Raw genomic sequence first — 25,612 nt, 5'->3', positions numbered from 1 at the left:
GCAATTTCCAGATCCAGTCTTCAGATCTTTAGCTTAAAGCTTTTTAAATACACACACATGCCACACTTTTCATTCTGAAGCATTAAGGAAACACTGATGTCAAATAAAACCTGAAAGTACAGTGACTTAATATCACACTTAGTAAAATTCAAACCAGATTGTAAATCATCACCCTGCTCTGGCCACTCTTCATTTCGTTCTCCTGAAATTTTAATAACCTCTCTGTCTTAGCTCCTGCAGGTCAGGTACCTGTCCTGGCTGCTGACAGGAGGTCTGGTACTCTGCTTTCTGGCATAAGTCCTTCACCCTCTGGTATTTTGGCAGGAAGTTCTCCTCCTGGGCCATTTCCTTCCCATCTGATCTCTTGTGAGCAGGCTTCCTGAAAGCCCAGAAAAAGCCGTTGACAAGACGTCTGATGTTGCCAGAAGAAAACACGCAAAATGAAAACATGTCTCGCAAAAGGTCAATCAATAAAACGTACCCCCTCTCCACCAGGAACGAGTCTCTCCATGTTTTACTCTTTCTGCTCAGCTGGAACCTGGAAAGAAGTAAAAATAGCACGCTGTGATATTTGCACTGGAAAGACAAGCACGCCCTTTTGAAATGTTTAAATGGCTCTGGAAAGAGATGCATACGTGGACTGCAGAACTTTTTTTGTAAAAGGTTTAAACCACGGGTGTCAAACATTTGGCCTGGGGGCCAAAAACGGCCGCTAGAGGGAAATCTGGTCCACAGGATGAAAATGAAATAGAAAACAATAAGTTCATATTTTAACTGTAATTCCTCACGTCTAAATGTTTAAATGTGCACGTGTGTACATCTGACAATCTGACGTTTACTCCTTTGTAAATATTTGTAGCATCGGCTCGTTCTGTTGATATAATACAATAAAAACGGGCAAATTTCAGGCATAGTCGCGAATCGTGATTAATAGTGATTCATTTGTAAGCTGTGATTAATCATGATTAATAAATCTGAAAGTTGTGATTAGTCTGATTAAAGATTTTAATCGTTTGACAACTAATTATTAGATAATTTGGATTTTGTAGATTGAGATGTGTAAATTCTAGTTCACCTGTAAATGAGTCAAAATGTAAAAGAAATAAAACACGGAAATAAATGAAAACAACAAAGAGGGAAAAAAATTAAATAGAAATATGTTCATAAAGAAAATACTGAATATTTTTATATCTGAGGCTAATACATTTTATAAATTTAGATAAAAATAATACTTTATATATCAAATGTAAAATTTATACATATAAAATATATAAAATATATTAAATAAAAATGTTAAAATTTCAACAATTTATTTGACATAAATTAACAATAAATTCTATTTATTTACATACACTTACATACATATTTACATATAACATATTTTTTATATATACATATTAAAATTTAAAATTTAGCTTTTAGACATTTTTCTGGAAAAATACATATAAAGAATATTAAATAAAATAAATTTAGCTTCCACTGGAGAAGTGGTCCCTAAACTCATCTTTCTGCATGCCATTCCTCGCCCGTCTACATGGAAAATCAATGCATTCACCTGTTTACTGGACGGTCTGTGGACAGCAGCTTGAGAATGGACTTGCCATCCATTTCTGCAGGGATATCAACACCAGCCATGTCCAGCAGAGTCGGTGCCAGGTCAATGTTTAACACTATGTGAGGATTACTGCAGGGTGACAAGAACACACTTTTATACAGAATGTGAAGCCATGAACAAGTCTCATGTCATTAATCTTATTAAATCAGCCTCAACCAAGTCCTGGAGAAAAATCTGGGTTGTTTGCTACTAAATTCTCTTCTATACTCACCAGGATGTGAATAACTTAAAAATGAGAAAAAACATCTTTAACTCACGTTGCGCCTTGCTCCACATTAGGTCCTCGCATATAGAAGGGCACCCGGATGTCAAACTCATAAGGCATCGATTTTCCCTTCACCAGACCGAACTGGCCGATGTGATAACCGTGATCTGAGGTGTAGATGATGTATGTGTTGTCCAGTTCACCTGTCTCCACCAGCATGTCGTACACCTAGGGCAGACATAACTCGTTAAAACACACACACAGTGTGAAGTTTCGCTTTATGTTTGATAGATTAAGTCTCTTGTGCCAGTTTCAAGGAAAAAGGGGGATTGAACATTTTACCAAGTGTGTCAGTGAATTCATTATCCAGCCCCAGCCAGAACAAGCACAGATCTCCCAGGACCTGAGGTTGTATGTGTGCGTCTGCGTTTACGTGTGTGTGTGTGTGTTTAAGTATACGATTGCCTGCCTTCTCCACACTGTCATCCACAGACAGGAGCGTCTGCATCCTCCTGCGCTGAAGCATGTTAGTAAATTGCATGTGGACAGGCTTCATAGGTCCGGTGTAGCGGAGGATCCAGTGTTTGTCCAGGTTGGGGGCGTAGTTGTAACTCGGTGTTCTTTAAAGGCAGAAAATAGAAGGAAAACATTAGGATTAAGAGATTATATGGTGTAGAATCAATCTATTCTTGCATTTCAGAGGAATAAGAATATTTGTACACCTAAATGTTGTTTATCATTTATTTCTACTAAGATGTTTCCTCCATGATAGCAAAAATTATTTGGCCCATATTTGGTCCAAATGTGCATTTTTGTTTGGTCCATTTGTGGCTTTGACTAACGGCGTTGACTAAATGTGAGAGGGTCACATGACCACCATGGGGCCCAGAAGGAAGTTGCCATCAGGAAGGCTTCCCACTTCTGACATACAAAACCCTAACCTGATCCCTGTCCAGACCAACAACTGACATCTGGACCACATGTGGTCCACAAGAGACATGCCATAATCCAAGCCAGGCTGGTAACTGATATCTGGTCTACTTCTGACCTACACAACACTTGCAGGTGCCGTAACTGCGCCATAAGTGTCAAAAGTAGCCTGGATTGAGCCTAAAAATGTCTGCTTTCTGGGTTTACAGTACAGGTATAAACAGCCGATTCACAGCAATATTCCCTGGCCATGTCATCTGAAGACTAGATAAACAAATGTTGATGCAACATTGAACTGATGCTCACATAAAGCATGCGTTACAATCTGTAGGGCTGCAGTTCGATCAATATTTAAGTCGAACTCATATGCACCTTTAATCATTTGTAAATAAAAAAAGTGCTTAATAGCTAAGAAGAGTCAAGAAGAAAATGTGTACCACTAAAATGAATGGATTAGACTTATTTAAACTGCTAATGCAGTGCAGCATTCTCTAATGTAGTGTACAAATGAAGGTCAAGGTGAGGGGGGATTAGCACCAAAGTAGTACAGGATTTTTAGAGCCACTCTCCTCCTTCAGTTGATGAGGTCAGAAAGAGATGGAGAGAGAAAAACAGCCAGAGATGACGCTCTCAGCTAACATCACCCGGGGGAGAGCACATTTATGGAGAGACAGCAATTAAGTTTGCACAAAGACACTGGAGCAGAATTTTCTGAAAATTCTGTGTAGAAAGGCTGTGTGGCACAGGTTAATGATGCTGGGGGGATTAGATGAAGCAGGATGAGCATGTGGGAGGGGGTAGAAACTGCACTCTCATTACTGGCCCTCCAAACATCTCTGGAGGCCAGTAGTGGGTTTGCCATTAGCTAGCAGCATGGAAGGTTAGGAACACAAAGCTTTAAATGAGAGGTGTGTTACGTTTGTGCATGTGCGTGTGCACGTGTCTAAATATTACCTTTGCATTCAACATAAATCATTTATGCCTCTCTTTGATCATGGCTGACAAAACAGTACAAATGAAACTGGCTCATTATGGAGCCAACAATGTTTGAGCCAAATAAACTGGAGCGAAACAAACTGTAAGAAAAGGTTTGAGCTGCCAACAACATACTGCAGGCAAAGGAAGATGAGATCCCATTAACGTGCAATCTGTGTCATTCTGGGTCAAACGAAAAGAAGCATGAATGCAAGGATGCGTCACGCAGGCAAACCGCAGTTAAAATATAAAACTCTTCCTTGTTTTTGATTGTTTTGTCCCAAGGGGAGCAAACAAAAATTACCATAAATAAGCAAACACAATAAAATATTTTGCAGCTTTTTCGTGCATTTATAATCGCTGAATATCCCAAAACCTGCAACAGCCTGGTGCTCCATTTGAGCTTGTTTTGTGTCTTACATGTGCTGCGATGCGTTGGGGAAGGCAGAGCTGTACTGCGGGGCAGAATCTTCTGGGCCGTGCGGGGCAACATGGCTCAGGACCATCATGACGGGCCGATGTGGATACATCCGCTTAGACATACGGAAGTAGTTGATGCTGTCGTTGGTAATGATGTCTGTCAGGTAGTCCTGTAGAATAATTTCCACGAGGCTTATTAGTAGCTGAACTAAATACACAAAACAAAACTGGTCAACAATTTCACCTTTGAGCGCTTCGTCTCATTCGCTACCATGTCTTCTATTAAAAATTTAATAAAATCTAAATTAATAATCTAAATTATATGGGGTTGCCAAAAAACAGCATCAAGTGAAAAATTGTTTTTAATGTTAGATTATAAACCTTTTTAATATTCTTGGATCATTTCCATGCACCTTATTTACCCAATAGGCACACTTACATTTTCATTTTGCTCGGATGGATACTTTTCAAGATTTAGTGAGCGGTGTTGGGTCAATTTTTCCTCAATTTTTAGGTATCAGCATCTCAGGAACTACACCACTTAGGAAACTGAACTTTGGTACGGTAACACACCTCCACCTACTGTCTCAGATCTGTCATACATCAGAACTGGTAGGCATGCCAGTTGCTCGGGTTCGGGCCTTCAGAAAACGACTTTGTTTATGCCCCAGCTTCTTTTTTTTTTTTTTTTTTTTTAGCTTTTACTGTGTTATTCATTTTAATTTTTTTATGTTACTGTTACTTTTAAGCTTTTATTGTCCTCATCTGTGTAGTTCAGCTCTTTGTTCTGCTGTGGCTGCTGTTAAAGCTCTTTTTAAATAAAATGATGAAGATGAATGTTTGAAAAAATCTGACCTGTTACTCTTTCTTGGGATATAAAAATATTTTTCTTTATGGAAGTTCTTCATTTGTATTTCTGGTCCTAAATACTGGGCTATTTCACCACCACTAGCTTGCTTCTGTGTCTTATATTCATTTACTGTTATTTGTTCATTATTACTCTAAAATATAACGACTGTTGCATCATTTGTCTCAATTTTTTCATGAACTACATGAATGTGCAGCTTAAAAGATTTAATAAAAAGTTCACCTCAAAGCCCTTTCTGAAGGCCCAAACATGACCAACCACAAAACCAGTATTTTTTTTTATTTATTTTTGAGGGGCTGACATGACTACCAGCTCTGATGTATGACAGATCTTTCTGTATATTCTGAGACAGTAGGTGGAGGTGTATTACTGTACCAAAGTTCAGTTTCCTATGTGGTGTAGTTCCTGAGATATTGACACGTTAAAATGGAGGAAAAATAAGGATACAGGAAAATCGTCCCACTAAATTAACAATAACCAGCCAAGCAAACTAAACTAAAGTTTTACAGTGTGCCTGTTGGATAAATGAGGAGCAGCTGCTGAAAAAATCAGATTTTTTTGAGACCCAGTGACATGGAATGAGCCTCTTGCATGTGTTTGGTGTCTCCGGGAATTTTTGAAGATTATTACGACCTGTAAATGACTTTAAGAGGTCAAAAAACGTGAAGCTTTTAAAACGGGTTTATGCTTCTTAAATCTTCAAATATGATTAATTATAAGTGAGACATGGTGAATAAGAAGTGCTTAAAATCCTGACATTTACAAATTTACTGTCATCATTTTCATCTTCATTATTCTGTAAAATGTGATTTCTCATGCAGAAAAAGGAGTGAATCCATACCTTTGGGTAGTTGCTGCCGTGTTTCTCTCGTACTCCATTTCTGCAGAGGGTGTAGTTGTAGAAGCGTGAGTTCTTCACCAGTGCTACCCATTCCCTCCATCCAGGGGGCACATAGGAGCCATTGTACTCGTTCAGATATTTTCCAAAGAAGGCTGAGTGAGAAATATGCGAGCAATATGTTAATTTTCCCGCCTCTGAGTCCTAATTTGGCTGTGAATCTTGCAGCTTAGGCTGCATGTTGGACTCTAATCAGGCTTAGCAGCGCTCACCTGTTCTGTAGCCGGAATGGTTGAGGTGCACAGCGAAGGTATGCGGCTCGTGGTGCGCCTGCCACGAGGGGGAGGAGCAGTTCTCGTTGTTGGTGTACGTGTGGTGATTGTGTACGTACTTCCCGGTCAGGATGGAGGAGCGGGACGGGCAGCACATGGGCGTGGTGGAGAAGGCATTTGAAAAATGTGTGCCGCCCTTTTCCATGATGTGCCGAGTTTTGTTCATGGCCTGCATTGAGCCTGAGAGAAAACGGTGGGTTAGGGAGAGAGAGGGGGATTCTTACGAGGGTAAAGGGGGATATAAAGCAGTTGGAGAAGAGTGTTTGAAGAACACAGAAGCTTAAAAGCAAAACAGATAAACTTTAGGCCAATAGGGGGTAAAACCATCATGGACAGGAGGGGTTGGAGTTAAATGAGGAAATAAATCTTTTTGGTAAAGAGTAACGCATTTGGATTCTTGTGTGCTAAAAGCTTTTCAGGCTGATGGTGATTGTTTGGGGAAACAGATGCTTGACCATAAATTCCTGCTTTTCAATGAGTCTTCTCACTGCGATCACATGAGGACCAAGGATGTCACAGAGGCCATTATGCAGCTACTCTAACCCAATATGCTGCTAAAGGACTTAAGCGGGTAGGGAGATGGCCAGAGTTGGGCAACCAGACAATGGGAGCCATAGGCCGCCCTCATTTCATGCCAGCAACAGAGTTGGCAAAGGGAGCACATGACTTTGAGGGAGCCAGCTGGTATGTTGCCAAAAGGCAGAATTAAGCTGACTTTTCCTTGCAAATGCTGTTGGATACACACAGATAGAATACCCATACCCAAGGGACATGAAACCAAAGCAAACTGAGATGTAGATGCACATTTGCACAGTAGAGGAAGGCAAAGGATTAAAAGAAGAAACAATCTTACCCAGTTCTATATCCTGATCATCCGTAAGAATGAGAATGATGTTGGGCCGGATGTTGCGGATGCTGCGGTCCTTCTGCAAGCGAGACCTGAGGCGATATCCAGACAGGTAGCCGGCGCCTAAGGCATCAGGAAGGATTCCCCCCAGGACAAGAAAGAGAAGAAGAAGATGGAAAGGGGTAAGGAGCCCCCACCCCGCCATCACGCTTCTGTGCAGTCACCTCTTCAATCCTTCATTTACAACCCAGATAGTCTGCAGCTCACACTTGCAGCCTGTGAACAGCACAGAGAAGGAAAATGATGAGAATGAAACACTTAAACTGATGCACATACACAAAGACACACAAGACAGGTTGAAAAATAGCAGATGGAAGTCCTGCGCAGCCGTTACAGGGTGTTCTTCCGTGCAAATGCACCCGTTTGGGCTGAGCTCAGCTCGTTAATCAATCATTAATGATGCATTAGAGTGGTGTCATTGGCTGGTTGTAATGATCTCTGGTGATGAGCACATGGCTGCCAGGGCTGGGGCTAATGGGCCTCGGCCCAGGGCCAACTCAAGCCTCACCTCCCCTTGAGAGGGTATTGTGGATAAGAGTGATGTGAGGCAGTGGGATTAGGATGAGAAGGAGTGAGGGGCAGAGGTGAAGGAGAGATGAGGGTGAGATGCACAAACTGAAAACAGGGGTCAGTGATCAGGGCGACGAAGCTAGCAGGTACTGTATAGAAGGGGGGTCAGGGTACTTTACCCATAAAGTTGTGGGATTTTAATTTAAGGGGGCTGGTCTAATGTGGTCTAGGTTCCCAAGAATTCAATGGAATTGCCCTTTACAGATATGCTCAGAGTTGTTTATTTACGTGTTGACAACACTTAAGAGAAGTTCTTTCTGACATAGCTCTGTTATCAGCTGGAAACCAACCAATCAGAGGATAAGACACGTCAACCACAGTCTCCAAAACTCAAGCGAGCGAGGACTGTTTAGCTCTCTGTTACTCTACTCTGTTCTCATGCACGTGGTCGGTTTTCAAGCGCGCCCCTTTTGGAAACGTCATATTGGATGCCTGCAGCTACCTTTCCTCTCAACAGACTCTGTGTTCACGTGCAGAGCAGATGTCTGACAGCAGAGTAGTTACCGAGGCTGCACTTCTGGAGGCGGCAATGCCGGTTCATTAAAAATTTTTTGATGTGAAACCATTTAATTCTCAGCATTTTGAAGGTTTGACGCTAACATAGCCGTGGCGGGCCACCACGGCTCAGTCAATGTAGGGGAAACACTGCAGCCAGTAAACTAAAGAATATTTCTTGGCACATTTCCTTAGTCGTTTGTTTGTAAGCATTGAGGTGCATCAAGAGGCTTGACATTTATTTTGTCAATGAAAAGGGGGCTCTGCATAAAAAGTTTGGAAACTACTTCATTAAGCCAAGATCAATGAAAACAAATGGCTGTGATATTCAGAAAATCTCAAATCCTAAATTATTTGTGTAACAATTACAGTAACACATGTAAGTCGATTTTACTTAAACTCTCCTTGAGGCTGTGAGTTACTAAATTTACCTGGAACAAAGTAGAAAATGTAAATGGTTGTCTACTCCTAAAAGAAAACTACATTACTTTCAGTTAAAACCAGAGAATGGCAGCCCAGGTCATCTAAGAATGAGTAAAGTAATCCTATGAATGAGTAAAGTAATCCTATGAATGAGTAAAGTAATCCTAGGAATGAGTAAAGTAATCCTATGAATGAGTAAAGTAATCCTAGGAATGAGTAAAGTAATCCTATGAATGAGTAAAGTAATCCTATGAATGAGTAAAGTAATCCTAGGAATGAGCAAAGTAATCCTGGAATGAGTAAAGTAATCTTTGGAATGAGTAAAGTAATCTTTGGAATGAGTAAAGTAATCCTGGGAATGAACCTTTGTGATTTGTGCAGTTTGTCTTTGAGAACGTTGTGCATTTTGTGGTTTTGGTTGGAGAACGTGTTTGATGTTCACAACCTGTTTTTCCCTAGCGAGAAGGTAAAAGAAGGTAAGAGAAGGTAAAAAGTGAAGCTGAGCAGTTTTCCAAGTGTTAGCAGGTAAATATCTCAGGAAGCCATCGGCCGATGATGATAACGATGGACACCTCTATCAATGGTCAGACTCAGGAGGACCCAGGGATAGCCCCACATTCACCTTAGAAACAACATGAGGATCCAGAAACAAGTGAAACCCAAGATATGATAGTAAGAGTGAATCCTTCACTATAAAACCTCCTTCATCTCCATGGAAACCAGCAGGACCTTCATGGTTCATTTCAAACAAAGGTAGAGTCATAGGAGAAACATTAGCAGAGTTTTTAGAGCTGGAATCAAACTTTTCATCACAAAGCAGCAAAAGTAAGACATGATTTCTGATTCTGGCTGCTAGCTCCAGAGTTTCTGTCCCACAGTGATGAGACAGACATCTTTGTAACCAGCAGAGTCTCTGCTTTCATGTGACTCGTTTGTGTGGAGAAATTAGCAGAAGCTCTAAAGTGGAAGCTGTTCTCGTGGTTTTCTTACATTCCCATATAGCTGCTGGGGTTTGAACTGTTTGGTTTGGATGCCGATGCTTGGTGGAGTATTTTAGCTGAGTTTCTCCCCGACATGTTGCTATGCTACATGTTAGCTCTGCTGCTTCCTGCTAGTCATGTTGCTATGCTACATGTTAGCACAGCTGCTTCCTGCTAGTCATGTTGCTATGCTACATGTTAGCTCTGCTGCTTCCTGCTAGTCATGTTGCTATGCTACATGTTAGCACTGCTGCTTCCTGCTAGTCATATTGCTATGCTACATGTTAGCGTTGCTGCTTCCTGCTAGTCATATTGCTATGCTACATGTTAGCGTTGCTGCTTCCTGCTAGTCATGTTGCTATGCTACATGTTAGCTCTGCTGCTTCCTGCTAGTCATGTTGCTATGCTACATGTTAGCGTTGCTGCTTCCTGCTAGTCATGTTGCTATGCTACATGTTAGCGTTGCTGCTTCCTGCTAGTCATTTTGCTATGCTACATGTTAGCGTTGCTGCTTCCTGCTAGTCATGTTGCTATGCTACATGTTAGCGTTGCTGCTTCCTGCTAGTCATGTTGCTATGCTACATGTTAGCACTGCTGCTTCCTGCTAGTCATGTTGCTATGCTACATGTTAGCGTTGCTGCTTCCTGCTAGTCATGTTGCTATGCTACATGTTAGCACTGCTGCTTCCTGCTAGTCATGTTGCTATGCTACATGTTAGCGTTGCTGCTTCCTGCTAGTCATGTTGCTATGCTACATGTTAGCACTGCTGCTTCCTGCTAGTCATGTTGCTATGCTACATGTTAGCACTGCTGCTTCCTGCTAGTCATGTTGCTATGCTACATGTTAGCGTTGCTGCTTCCTGCTAGTCATGTTGCTATGCTACATGTTAGCGTTGCTGCTTCCTGCTAGTCATGTTGCTATGCTACATGTTAGCACTGCTGCTTCCTGCTAGTCATGTTGCTATGCTACATGTTAGCACTGCTGCTTCCTGCTAGTCATGTTGCTATGCTACATGTTAGCGTTGCTGCTTCCTGCTAGTCATGTTGCTATGCTACATGTTAGCGTTGCTGCTTCCTGCTAGTCATGTTGCTATGCTACATGTTAGCGTTGCTGCTTCCTGCTAGTCATGTTGCTATGCTACATGTTAGCGTTGCTGCTTCCTGCTAGTCATGTTGCTATGCTACATGTTAGCACTGCTGCTTCCTGCTAGGCATGTTGCTATGCTACATGTTAGCACTGCTGCTTCCTGCTAGTCATGTTGCTATGCTACATGTTAGCGTTGCTGCTTCCTGCTAGTCATGTTGCTATGCTACATGTTAGCACTGCTGCTTCCTGCTAGTCATGTTGCTATGCTACATGTTAGCGTTGCTGCTTCCTGCTAGTCATGTTGCTATGCTACATGTTAGCACTGCTGCTTCCTGGTGTCTGCAAACATCTTCTGGATTGTAGGATCTCATGCTGCCACCTGTACAGGGGGGTCTCGCGAAGAAGAGGTTAATTTATCTCTGTGTGTAATTTACTGTAATAATTTAGTTCTGTAATAACTCTTCCTAATTTACTGTTTACTGGCAGGAGGTACCTGACTGTCAAACAAAACCGTTATCAGGCTTGAGGAACAGATTAAAAACCACTCCAATGGAAATGTTTTTTTAATTAAATATTCAATAAAAATGAACTAACACAGTTTGTATCAATGACTTTAAAGAACATTTTTCAATAAGCTGTACTTTCTCATTTATTTATGATTAAATTGATATTTGAGAGCAAGAGGGAAAGTCTTTAATATTGCGTCTAATTTATGATGACACATAAGCAGCAGCACACCCCAGTGACTATATGACCATAAACATAGTTTACAAGCCTCATCCGAGCAGCCGCTGAGATGCTCCACGGCGTGTGGTGGTTAGGCTTTGGATATGTGTGTTTGTGTGGAGTCTGTGGCCAGAACAAATCTGTGTTTGAAAATGAAGACAATAACAACAGAACAATAGCAAGTCTGTCTTCTGGGACTTCAGCTCCTCCACAACAACAACCTGACTGGATTGCAGTTTATCATGGGAATAGGGTGGAACAAATTAACATGGAAGTGTGTCTGGATGCACACAAGCACGGCTAATCTTTACCTGCAGAGACACAGAAAATGAAGCAAGTAAATGCAGAAAAGTTCCTCTGTTTCTCTCTGGTCTAACCTGCTGTCCAGACTGTGATTGTTAAGGTCCTTCCCACTGCACACCCACACATGTCCTCTATTCTCCTCCATGGTGTGGCTTTGCACAAAGGACACACACCTACACATGTAAATCTATACTATGTGAACATGTGCACATAAAATGTAAATCAGGTGCTGTGTTTGCTCTGGTTTACCTACCCCCAGGGTATGCAGCCCTTCCCTGGGGGAGCACATGAGCTGTGACCTGGGGCGCTGTACTGTTAGAAACCATCCTCAGTCTTTTCTCATGTTCTCTCCCTGCCTTCATCGCTGGCGCTGGATAAAAACAAAGAACCAGCAGCAAGGATATCCACAATCTTAACTGGTGAAACATTAAAGCAGCTGCATCTCCATTCAGTGGTGAATACGCTCGTTGTACGTAAATGGATTCCAGGACATCCGTAGTGAATAAAGAATAGATTTGTGATAATGCAGAGATCATCCTCCTTCACTGGCTCCACTTTCAGAGTGGTATGTATATGTGGAAGGTACAGTATTGTGTTTGATATCTGTTTATGTTCTAAAAGCATATGTGGGCAAAACCCATAATGAAAATCATCCAAATATAGTTCTATGAGGTTAGAAAACAGCAGAATCCATCAATAACCGGAAATGTAAATGCTGCATTACTGCCATGTTGCTGTGGTTGGGGATATTTTCTAAAGTGTTATTCCCCTGAAGCCTCCCTTTTCCTCATGATACTGAGGACTGATTTCATGGCTTTTATCAGCTCTAACCGACACATAAATTCCTTTCTTCCCAGTTTGCTCTCTTTTATCTGCACATATAGTTTATCTCGCTGGGTGGCAGATGCTACATGAAACAAAGGAGCAGCAGATCCATCATTACACTTTGAAGATGTATGGAAACGCAGCACTGGACAACAGCTGGAAAAGCAGCAGCACTTAGCAAAGCGCTCCGTCTTCAACAACGTGCATTCATAATGCAAAGCAGGCCACGCCGTTTCTGTAAACTGGGATGATTTATAGCTCTTTTTCCTGACAGAGCTATGCCCACATCAGCTCTTTGCACTAAGTGAACTGTGAAACGACAATGCTGATTCAGCTCGATAAGACCGAATGAAAGGGGAAATTCTGCCATTTAGACAGGAGCAGAAGACAACATGAGTAAATATATCTCTCAGCAAAACTCATTAAAAGCCATGGGCTTAGAGACGAAGGCTGTGGGAGTAAGCTAGCAGAATATAAGATCACAGGGAATAAGCCTCTAAAAGCATGTATAAGGAACAAGGATCATTTGAGGTTATACTAATGCCAAGTGATGCCTGGAAGTAAGAACACAGAGAGAAAGTTTTGCTCTTCAGTCATATGCTTGTAAAGAGGCTCTAAGAGACAGCAGCACTGCATCACCAGATAAAAACTTAATGCCCTCCATCTTTTATTGATAAGACTGAATAATAAATGCAGCGACAACGGAGCTGCCCGTGTCACTGCATGGACATGATGGTAAGACAGTGGCAACGGTGGCAGGATGAAAACACACACCGGATCAACAGACATATACGTTACACCGCCCAGCAACCCATATCTGCTCTTTCAGTACTGCGGCTCAATGAAGGAGAAGTTCATCAATCTTCCAGACCTTTTAGAAGCATTAATGTACTTTTTTTGGACTTTAAAATGTACATAAAGTCTGATTCATTCATTCTACATTCCCTCGGGAATGCACAAAATGCAGCCAGAATATGAGAACGATGGAGGAGAAAAGACATTTATTACACATTAAAAGAGCCAAGTCAAAGCGTATACACAGTTTAATCAGCTATGTCTCATAATGCATATGAAATATGGAGCCAAAAGCCCGCAAGCTTAAAGCCACACTTTTTGATTCTCCATCTCAGATGTTCTGAGGCAGAAGAAGATGGAAAAAGATGGAAAAGTGGGGGGGGGGGGAAGTAAAGAACAAATGCAAAGCACTTCCACTGCAGATGGATTTTTCCCGAACATGAAAACTAGACTGAGACCAGGACAGAATAAAACAGAATGCAGGAGTAGGTTACCTCCACTGCTTCGTTTTTTACTCAGGAATTTGCAAACCTTTATTTCCTAGTGCTGGAAAAAAAAAGATAATGGAAATATCCATGGAAGTTGAAAAGGACACATCCAAATGAATGTAGCCTGCTGCAGCATGATCAAACCAATCCCTGTGGTCGTAATTGAGGCTGGCAGGGCTTTGCTAATGTGTGACTTTGTTCCCACTGCTCTGCCTGGCTCTGGACAAAATGTGGAAAATCTCTAAGGACCCTTGAATTTACCAACAAAAGTTGGTATTCAGATGCAAATTGTGCAATGGCACGCATCTGTGTGAGAGTAACTTTGTCTCAGAGGGGTTCGTCTGTGTGTGAGTTTGTGTGAGTGAATATGTCTCAGTGAAGAGGTGTGTGCAGTTCTCCATACAGTATGGAATGCTTTTTACATGATAATAAGAAGCCATGCTCGTTGTCATCCCTCATTCATTATTCTCTGGTTGTAAATCTCTGTTTCACCCTTAGATTCTGGATAAAGCAGCAAAAACTCATCTTTAAATCAGTTATGTTAATAATATAGAATATTCTAAAAAAAAAAGTTATTAAATGACTTTTCTGAGCGTTGCTGGGAAAATGGTTTCTCTACAACCTGCGATGAGAAGGTGTGACGCAACACCAGGAAATAACCTGCAAACACACTGACATGCATATCATCACTTTTCAAGTTGACACAGGAACCTGAGCTTATTAATAAATCACACAGGTTCATGGCAACATTAGCATTAGCAGCTAGTACAATATTATTTTCTCATTTATCCTGAAACATGCAATAAAAAGAAGAGGGTCGCTGCAGCTTCAGGAAGCAGCTGTACAAGTAACCACTAAGTAACAACAATCATTTTCTTGTATACTGCGAAGCATCAGGATAGAATATTGGTACAGTCATCTTTGATTGTTTTTGTTTTTTGTTATTTTGTTTGTTAAGGAGGTGGTGCTCTCCCTGCGGTGCTCACACCATGTCAACAGTTATGACAGATAATGACAGAAGCAGGGGCGTTGCTCGACATGGGCTCTGCTGGGGCCCAGGCCCCCCACTCAGATTGCATTTTTATGACCTGCTGTGTTTATGAAATGAGCAACATTATGCTCCATCTGCTTCCCTTCGCTAAGCCGACTGTTACTCCTGCTTCCAAATAACTGCAGCTTAAGCACCACATAATATTAATAATATGGTTAAAGAAAAAGGCTTTATGAACAAAAAATATTAGCCTCTTTCTCTGTGTGCTGTCACGCAAAAGTAAAACATACAAGTAGAGAATTTATTTCTAATCTAATCAGATGTATTTATGAATATGGATTAAAGCTACACAACTGAATGGTTGTTGTGGGAATGCAGTCAGCTTCCAAATTCACCTTTTTTTTTTTTTTTTGTTTTTTCTGCTCTGTGTCGGGACTTAAGATAATACACAAAGACAGATGCATAGTTGTAATGAAAAGGGAATGAAACACACGGCTATGCAAACCCAGCACATCGTAACTCTTCTACTGGATCCAGATTTTGTCAGTGAAGTGTGTATTTGGACTGATTTAGGAACGTGAACCATGTAATGTTTAAATGACCGTAATCTGCTGTGAATCAGTAGGTGCGTTACTCGAGCCATGTTTGCCTAAGTGTAAAGTCCTGACCTGTTTTAAGTGGTACACACATGCTACTGCCTGTGTGTGTGCTTGCCTGGGCACGTTGCCATAGAGATAGATTTGCGGGACGTAAGTGATTGTGCACCGACTAAAGAGAAAAAAAAAATTGAGCTGAGAGTCGAAGATACAGGCTTTTGGTCAGTGGTGGCATTATTATTAGTTTAGTCCAGTTTCAGTCCAAACTTGTGGAAAAAGATCCTGCTCGCCGGTCAGTCGTAGGAGTCCTTCAGCAGCCGACCCGCCTAAACAAGCAGCCGACCAGCCTAAACAAACAGCCGACCCGCCTAAACAAACAGCCGGCAAGCCTAAACAAGCAGCCGACCCGCCTAAACAAACAGCCGACTCGCCTAAACAAGCAGCCGACCCGCCTAAACAAGCAGCTGACCCGCCTAAACAAACAGCCGACCTGCCTAAACAAGCAGCCGACCCGCCTAAACAAACAGCCGACCTGCCTAAACAAACAGCCAACCCGCCTAAACAAGCAGCCGACCCACCTAAACAAACAGCCGACCCGCCTAAACAAGCAGCCGACCCGCCTAAACAAGCAGCTGACCCGCCTAAACAAACAGCCGACCTGCCTAAACAAGCAGCCGACCCGCCTAAACAAACAGCCGACCTGCCTAAACAAACAGCCGACCTGCCTAAACAAACAGCCAACCCGCCTAAACAAGCAGCCGACCCACCTAAACAAACAGCCGACCTACCTAAACAAACAGCCGACCCGCCTAAACAAGCTGAGCTTTTTTTTAACATTTCCTGGAGAGCAGCAGCCGGGACAGAAATGAACAAGCTAGTCGCAGGTTCATTGTAGGAGACATGCTCCCCCTGTTGACTCTTGAATTGCCCAGGTTTAAAAAAATCGCACAGACAGGGATGATGTTCTTGTGGTTTTAAAGCCATTTTGTTTACAATATACAGTAAACACTCTGCAGACAGGCAGCGATGATTGTCCATGTCTACACGGTGAATTAAGAAATGGTAAAGTAATAAGTAGTGGCGTTACTTTTCAAATGCAGTAACGAGTAAAGTAATTTAATTATAATTTACAGAAGTAATGAGTAACTAGTAACTAATTGCTTTTTTTGAGTAACTACTCCAACACTTGTGGTTGTGATAATGTTATAATATCTGAAGATTGTTGTAATTTACTGGGGTGTGATTATTTAAGCTTATGCTTCCACTCCGTTTGAACTGTTTTCTTTTTTTTATGATGTATTTTATTTTTATATTGTCATTATGTTCAAATGAACTTTCCAATCAATCAATCAATCAATCAATCAATCAATCAATCAATCAATCAATCAATCAATCAATCAATCACAACACTAGTTTCAATCTCCATTACAGGTTGTACATGCTTGTAGCCTATCTGGTATCCAGCCTAGTTTAGCTTTAACATTCAACTTTTGTTCACAGTGATGCAGTTTATGGAGGGTTGGTTTTATATTGTAGGCACCACGTTATTTCTCAAATTTAATTTTTCAAATACCCATGTATGGTTGAGGCAAGGATTTTAGTCATGCATAATAAAGTACTTTAATGGAAAATTTTCTTGTGCAAGAAGAGAGAGTAGTGCAGGAGTGAGACGGAACGCTGTTGCAGCACATCTCTGTAATAAAGACGTAATCTACTAATTGATTCAGATGAAAAAATAGTGGTTCTGTTTCAAAACACAAATTACCACATCCACATTTCTAGAGAAACCTCCAAGTAAGTGCAGCATCACCAGATTTTATGCCAAAGTACCCGATCAGCTGAAGTCTAAAAAAATGCATGCAAGAGCATAGAGAGACAGAAATATAACTGCTTTCTAAAAATCATCCCTACACCAGCAGGTTTATATTTACTGGATCAAAAACATTTAAAGCAAAGAAAACTAAGAAGAAACTCGCAGAGCTCTCTAAGCCTTCATCGGCATTAACCTCTTAGAACATGCTGTAGGCTGGTTTGGAAATTACCTCTCAGGTCATGAAAAATGTGTGCAGCACAGTGGTCCCTCAACCAATTATTTAAGTATCTCTACAGGTGTGTCTCAAGGCTCAGATTTAGGACCCACTCTCTTTGTTATTTACATCAGTGATGTGGGTCAGAATGTTACTAATGCACCTTTATGCCGATGATACAGTTGTGTATTCTTGTGCAGACAGCGTTACCTGGTCTTTGAATGTCTTCATTTGACATTATTCAGTCGCAGCTGTCCCGTCTCAGACTGCTACTAAATGCAGGTAAAACAAAGATAGAGCTGTTCTCAAATGAAAAGAAGGTGCAGCTGTTCTCCCCTCTATAACATCTGTGCGAGGAAACTCCAGTGAACATCTGGGAGTCGTGACAAATCCCTTATTTAGAAAAAAAAATAAAACTAGGATTCTTCTTCTGTAATAAATCCTGTTTTACATTCAATACTAGGAAAGGACTTGTTGCTTCCACTGTTTTACCTCACCTTAACTACGGAGGCATCATGGACATGAAGGCTTCTTCCAGTTCACTACAGATTTTGAATGCTGTTTTTTTAATGGTGCACTAAGATTCATAACTGAATGTAAATGCCTCACTCACCATTGCACATTGTCCTCTTTTGGTCAACTGGTCATCACTACCCACAGACTCTTGCTCTGGTTTATCTTAAATCTTTTGCCATCATTTCTATTCTCCGACCTGCTACTTAGAACAGACACAGCCTACGCTCCCAGGATTTATTACTTTCAGCGTTTCCTTCAGTTTGTATCTCTTACTCTGCTCCTTCCACTTCAACAGGATACAGCGACATCTAAAGCTGGGAATTTCAAGTTATTCTCAAGGAGACTGGAGAAAGCATGTTTGAATCAACCTTTTCAGTGTGTTTGTATTTATCTATATTTCTTAGATAGGACCTGCTTTTTGCCTTTAATGAACTCTAATTAATTCTCTGTATTGTGAGAGCGGTCTGTAACTAACTAAATGGTGTTTACTCTGTTCTAACAGGTCTCTCTTGTAAATGAGACTAGGTGCCTAAATGGGACCACCTGTATATCAGCAACCTCCTCTTAGAATACAGCCCCTCCCACAGCCGCCGCTCAACCACTGCTGGACTACTAACCGCCCCCACATCACACCTCGGTACCATCGGCACCCAGACTGTGGAACTTCCTCCCCCCACACATAACACACTGACTCCATCCCAACATTCAAACTCCAAACCCACCAGTTCATACTCTCTCTGACTGGATTTGTTTTTAAGCTTATGCTTTGTTTTAATATTGTCTGATGTTGTTATTTCATGCTTTTGCTGTCTGTAAGATGACCTTGGGTGACTTGAATGGTGCCACCAAATAAAATGTATTATTAATAATAAACAAAAGGAAACATAAGAGAAATATTCCACCAATCTCTCTGACTACTTTTGTGAGTCTCTTGTTTGTTTTGTAGGTATCTATCACTTATCTTGACTTGTAATAACACTGTTTTCTTCCTAACAGGGGACATTTCTGTCAATAATTGCTTTGAGCATCTTCGTAGTGCTGCTGCATCTCAATCTATCAATGATAAACAGCTTATCAATTATTAATGGTGCCAGCAGGGCATCTAAAAACAGCTACTCCTTTTAAAGTTTGTCCTAATCGAAACTCTGAAATTATATGGAATAATTCTCCAACTGCTCTTCGGTTGAAAATGTCACCTGCACATTCCTTTGATAAATGTGCCTTTACTTCTGAATAACTAACTTTAATAGTTGAGAGTGACAATAGATAATGGGGAGGCTGGTCCCATTCACTGCAAAGATTTAATTTAGATTTCCCTGAGGTTCCGATAAGCTCGGCACTCTGCAGACATTTTAAGACGACAGTCAGAACCTGCATAGCAATTTATGGAGTGAATACGTGTGCACAAAGGACGATGGTTAGACTTTAAAAGTGGGGATGAGATTTCTGCTGAGACGAAATGGCTCTAGTGGGGAATATTACACTAGGAAATGGTTTGCCACTTGCAATTGTTTTTTCTATATTTGTACCTTTTATTTATTCATAACATTCTTTTGTAACTTTAATTATTATCTTCTGAAATGTTCTGCCTAGAAATTAAAATATGAATGTGAGTAATTTTAGCACCTAACACATCATTAATGCAGCGCTTCTGCTTCTTTGAGAAAAGTGGTAAAGCAGTGACATGCTGGAGCTGGAAATGCACCAGTACAACAACTTCTGGGGCATTTGGTGCAGCAAGTCAGGCTTTAAAGCCGGCATGCCTCGTGATCTTGAGAATGAATGGAAGAAAGGGATGCCTTTATTCCCAGAAAGGTTATTGTCTTCAATTCAGATTCTATGTGTTGTACACAGCTGTGAAGCATATGAAACATACTCACTCGTTTTCCCTCACTAGGCTCTGCATATCCTTTTCTAAATATCCTCTGATGTTTATCTCATTTTCCAAGAAAGGCCAATGTATGAGTTGCCCATCTTTTCCTCTGATTGGCTGCAGGTTGCTGCCTTCATTTCTGGATTGATAACGTTCAGTTATGAGGTTTTGGACACAAATTTCATAATGACGTCAGATTCCAAGAAGGATGAGGTGAGGAAGTGGACCCAAAGGAGAGGAAGGGAAGTGGCATCTGAAACTATTGATAATCCCAAAATGGAATCATGGAGTGACATGAACATGATCCAACAAGAGCCAACTAAAAAGCAAGAGTTTATATACACAGAGAACCAATCACAAATTAAGAAACAGCAGAGGCTACCAGCTAAAGAAACCAGGAGTGACAATGAGGAACCAGAATCAGGGAGCAGGAAGAAAAGTGAAGAGCACACAAGAGAATAAAGTCAACAAAATAAAACAGGAAAAAAAAGGTGGACCAAAAAATAAGAAGACTAGAACCTAAGACTGCGGTAGAACAAGAAAAAAGCCACAGATCACGACAAAAACGATCAATGCACAAATACTACTGAGCCATGTCTTGATCAAATAAATATGGTAGAGTGGTCAATCAACCAATCAATCAATCAACCAATCAATCAATCTTTATAGAGCACTTTACATACAAAGAAATGCAGCACAAAGTGCTTTACATTAGAAACATATTAAACAAAAACCCATCTTTACCCATCAAATTCCCCAGACCACAAACCCACGAGTCACACATACACACGACATATTCACACGCGCACACACACACACACACACACACACACATAAAATGATGTCTATAAAGGCCATTTATGTGCGACGCAGAAGACGGACAGTTTTGTCCGTTTTCAGGGAGCTTAGCAAAAAATGCAGAAGAAGAATGAAGTCGGCTCGAACTCAGCGCTGCCCACTAGTGGAGGAACTGATTTAACAAACATGGCAACGCAAAACACGCATGGAAGTGTGAGGACGGAGACACATGACAAAGCTTGAAACTTTTTACGCCACACTTTGTAAAACTGAGCTACACTGGCTTGTAAAATGTTAGTAAGATATTCCAGCAGCTCAAATTTTATTTTACGCCATCCACCAATCGAGGGACTTTCATCACTGGCCCACTGTAACAGAATATTTTTCTTATTTTATAGTCCCTTATTGGCTGAGCCGTAATATGTCTACTTGGGAGAGCCAGGAGTAGAGACATAGGATCCATTTCTAAATCAGTATAGAATATACGCTCAGTTTCACATAGAATCTCAAACCGATATGTCCGAAGTTTACAACAAGTCCAAAAACTGTGTGTTAGAGTTCCCCCATCAGTTTTACATTTAAGACACCACGGGGAGAGGGAGCGGTCGAGGCAGTGTCTGCAACGGGGGGATATGTGCAGTCTATGGTGCACAAAATGATATCTTTTTTACACAAGACCATATATCCTTCCATGTTTCTTTATCTATAGTCACAGACAATCCCCTCTCCCACACACCCCGAACCCTCTGCACACTAGCCGTCGACAAGCCATCGAGTACCTGGCAGGGCTCTCAAGGATACTTTACACTGCTGCTGAAACGGGATCTTTTCCATAGCAGAAATATCAGGATGGCTCATAAGAGTAGTGTCATGAGTAAAAATGTCTCACTTGTAAGAAAATGAAAGAAATCATGTTGTGTAAGTTGATAATTATTAAGCAGAAGCTCAAAAGACAAAAGTGTATTATTTGTAAAAAGGTCACTGACTTAATATTCTTGTTGTAACATTGTTGAAAATAAAAGAATTTTAAGACAAAAAACTAAAGTAAAACAAGATAAAATACAAGAAATAAAAGTTGGTGTAATTTAAAATAAAAAACAAAAGATAAATGAAAAATGAAAAAGAAAAGCAAGCTAAACTAAAAGCAAGTTGGATAAATACTCATGACTAAAACCTTTGAGAGCTTTCAAAACTAATGCAAATATTTTAAGATCTATTTGGAAGCACGCAGGACGCCAAAGCAGATTTTAAAACTGGAGTAACATGAGCTCTATTTCTGGTTTTCATCAGCAGACGAGAAGCTGTAACTGGTTTATAGTCTCTTTCAGAAAGAGCAGAAATTACAATAACCTGTCCTGCAGGTGATGAGAGCGGGGACCCGTGAGAGGAGCTGTGTCACTCTGGAAATATTCCTGAGATGAAAGAACTCGTCTTTGTTGTGTTTTTGTTGTGAGATATAAAATTTAAACTCGAGTGGTCCGACACGTCACTGACAAAAAAGGCACAAGAACGTCTTGTGTTAACATCATCATTGTCCGTCCTCATGAGTGGGAATGGAATTAGTCTGATTGTGGTAATAATAAACTACACTAAACGTCCACATTACATTGTGCCCATGGAAACCATAAATTAGCTTGGTCCACACCCAGAACAGTGGAAAAAATCATCTGAAGCTTTAAAACAACACAATCCACGGCACCCTTTCTCTTTTAAACGGTTTAATAAGTGAGAAATGAGACTGCAGGTGTTTAGTTTGGTGGAAAATTTCAGAGAATGAAGGCAGAATGAGAAGGAGAGCGAAAGAGGGAAAAATAGGAAAAGACGGTCTGTAAGATGGTGTCAGTTCAGACAAAAGGCCCAGTCATGATATGTTCTCGCTGCAGAACAAAGAGCTCTGACAGATTCCCTGGCTTTCTCTGTTGACTATAAATACACCCACTCTCTGTGTAGACTTCAAACTTCTCTCTCCAACAAGGGGACAAAACCAGTTAAGCTAATTATCTCTCAATCTGGGGGAAATGAACAGCATTATTTTGTTGCATTGTTCTCTGATTGTTTGGCCCGGGCAGCGACAGAAGGACATCACACAGTTACTGTCTGGCTTTTTTTTCTCCTCAAGGTTTAACAAACTCAGTCAGAGAAGATTTAATGAGCCTGGAATGCAGGCACAAACAACAATGTCAAAACCAGTTACACTGAGGATGTTTTGTTGGCTGAATTCAGTCTTAATCTCTAAAGACGCCAGTTTTCACTTTCATTCGTCCACTTTGCGCTTCCTTTCTGTTTCCAGCAGCAACCGTGTGGCATGTAAGGCTACCGTGGTGGTCTGCAGGGCTTCAGCTGGGGTCCACGGCAGGGTCAGGCTGTTACCCCCCTGCCCCTGCAACCCCTGCAGTACGCTCCATGAGAGTCCAAAGGGAGCACCAACAGAGCCCCAATTGTCACTGACTTGGGTTCAACCCCCCACGGCTCCACCTCCAGGGGTTTAACAGACAGAATGAGCAAGTGCCAACAGTATTCTGTAAATACGTAGCTGCTCTGACTTCCGATGGGTTTATTCAGATGTGGGAGGGAAAAGCAGCTGCTTTGCAGTCCGCGAGCGTCCTTGTCTTTTTTGTGCTGTTCAGGTTTGTATGGAAAAGCCGTTCGTGATGCGTCCGAAAGAGCGGCACAACCAGCAGCTTCTTTCTAACACGGGGGTTGACAGCCAAACAAGCGAGCAAGCTGGTGGACAGGGCAGCCTGCTGAGTGATGACTGTTTCTTATTGGCACTTATTGACCACAGTCAAAGCCCCCCTACGGTGCCACATCTCAACTAAATGGATTACGAACACGTCAGTGTTCCACCAACCCAACCACCTTACCGAGACCTCAGAGCAGCAAACTGACTTCTCTGCAGCAGCAAATCAAACGTTACTCAAAGAGCTCCATCATACTGAAAAGGCTCGGTAGGAGGAAAGTTATTAGGAACATTTTTATCTGCTCGCAGTATTGCAATAATTTCTCTAAATAATGTCTGCCTCTGGTTTGTAAGCTGCACACATGTTGATAAAATTAGATCCTGTTCCATGGGGCAAAAAGGTTTTCAGCCATCATCTGTTGTGTTTTAATTACATGACATTTCTTCCCATCATCAAATTACCACCTGCAACGGGGACTGCTCCTAATGGCACTGACTTAATGATGATTACAGACAATATTGGTTTCTACTTTCAGTAAACAAGTGCTCAGACAGCTGAGATAAATCAAAACACTAGCTGGGAAGTTGCATAAGTGCTCAGTTCTGCAGACTTGGGACTATTTTTCTTAAACAAAGTGATAAAAGATGGCTTTGGATTAATCACAAAAACCCTCCATAGCAGCAGGATGCTTTACAGAGGGGGTGTCAGGCTTCGATGGGCGCAGCGAGAGCATCTTATCTTGTGTTAAGCACACCCTTGGGACTTGGAGAGGCAACAACAGCTTCACTCCTCCCTTTCTCTGTCCTAACCCCCCCTACTGTCACTAGCTGCCTTTCTCCTGGCCTTTTTATCAGCGGATTACTGATGGTTTAGAGACGCACACACGGATCTCACCCTCCCCTGTCAGAACCACACAGGGGGTTAAGACTGGAGCACAGAGAGGGGGACCCCTGCACAAAGATCTGAATTTCAGAGACTTTGTGTATGGCCACTTATACCTCCCCCTTCCATTTGCTCTGCTCAGAAATCCCAACAGAGAGATATTCAGTGCCTGTGGTTTTCCCAGCAGGATTCTGAAGTCGTATGCCAAACTCCAGATTCTCTGAATCCCTAAAACCCACAAAGTTCACCGAGTGTTTTTCAGACAAACTCTTTGTCTTTTGTTCTGTTTAAACACCAACATGTGTGACTGTTGTTGTAATGAGCTATGAACTAACACAGGAAATGGCAGAGTGGCTTCAGGTGAAGCCATGATGTTGTCTAACGGTATACACCAAACACACTCATCCCACAGCAACCCAACACGAGCATCCATATCCATCTCTTTCTGCCTATCTCTGGGACAGCTGCCCAGACATCCCATCTGTCTGTCCTGACCTGTGTTTGGGACCATAGGGGGAGCCTAAGTGGCCAATGAAGGGGTTCTCTGGCATGTTGCCCACTCAGTAATGACAGCAAAGCCACCAGCAGCTAGCTTAACAGCTCTGGAGGTCTCTCTGTGGTGCTATCGTATTGATATTGTATCAGATTGCAAAGGGCTTGGCAGCCTTTTAATGAGATCTCAGATTGATCAGTCAGTAGTGGTTCTCTCTTTCTTGTGGATAATGCTTATCAGCTGTCCCTGCAGGCCTGACCTCCATCTGATCTGTATTACTGCACAAGAAAGAACAAATTTGCGCACACACACACACACACACACAAAGGTTCGCACATGTATGCAAATATAGCAGCATTAAATATTCCAGAGTGAAGGTCGACATCAAATATTTATTTTTCTGTTCAACAAAAAAATCATTTTAATTTTGCTTTGAGGGGATTTTACAGGCCACTAAACTCGGCTCGTTACAGGCTACTTGTTGATGTATGACTGAGCTAAGATGCTTCACAATTCTGACGATTTCTTAACAATACTGCTGTGATCATATAACAAAAACCATCCAACTGTAAATATAAAAAATGATTGAATAAAAAAGAACTGAAATTATTCTCCTGTAGTGATGAAAGAAAAAGATGCATTTAACGCAATTTGAAGTATTCTCACAAAAAGAATAAACAATGCTTTAAGTGTTTCTGTCAATAAAGAGATTAGAAATACTAATAATTAAAAGAAATGCAGGTAAATCATGGTAAAAATAAAAAAAAATTAAAACACAACACATATCCCTTCTCTGCCTGTATAGATGCTGTGTTTATTGTAGAGTAAATGAATGGACACAGTTTCACACAAGTCAGTGCAAAAGAGGTGAAAGTGATATTTAAACCACCTGCCTGCAAGCCTCTATAATACATCTTCACCTTTCCACCCCTCCTCTTCATCTTTACCTGCCTCTTACCAAGGTCACAGCAGTG

General features: G+C 41.3%; 1 protein-coding gene across 4 annotated transcripts in view; it reads right to left on the bottom strand.

The window, feature by feature from the left end:
• The window catches only part of sulf2a (sulfatase 2a), a 66,265-nt gene that overhangs the window by 15,851 nt on the left and 24,802 nt on the right, over positions 1-25,612 (bottom strand). For all 4 annotated transcript variants that reach the window (XM_041981535.1, XM_041981534.1, XM_041981537.1 and 1 more), the window contains 9 exons: positions 7,037-7,306; positions 6,124-6,363; positions 5,855-6,006; positions 4,146-4,315; positions 2,290-2,440; positions 1,873-2,048; positions 1,556-1,684; positions 482-538; positions 250-379 (listed from right to left, as the gene is read on the bottom strand). In XM_041981535.1, coding sequence (XP_041837469.1) covers positions 250-379; positions 482-538; positions 1,556-1,684; positions 1,873-2,048; positions 2,290-2,440; positions 4,146-4,315; positions 5,855-6,006; positions 6,124-6,363; positions 7,037-7,235 — 1,404 coding nt within the window. In that variant the 5' untranslated portion in view covers positions 7,236-7,306. The remainder of the gene's footprint in view (positions 1-249; positions 380-481; positions 539-1,555; positions 1,685-1,872; positions 2,049-2,289; positions 2,441-4,145; positions 4,316-5,854; positions 6,007-6,123; positions 6,364-7,036; positions 7,307-25,612) is intronic.

The sequence above is a fragment of the Melanotaenia boesemani genome, chromosome 3, assembly GCF_017639745.1.
Source record: "Melanotaenia boesemani isolate fMelBoe1 chromosome 3, fMelBoe1.pri, whole genome shotgun sequence".
Lineage (NCBI taxonomy): Eukaryota > Metazoa > Chordata > Actinopteri > Atheriniformes > Melanotaeniidae > Melanotaenia > Melanotaenia boesemani.
The sequence above is the reverse complement of the archived record's forward strand: the minus strand, read 5'-3'. Positions and strand labels throughout refer to the sequence as shown.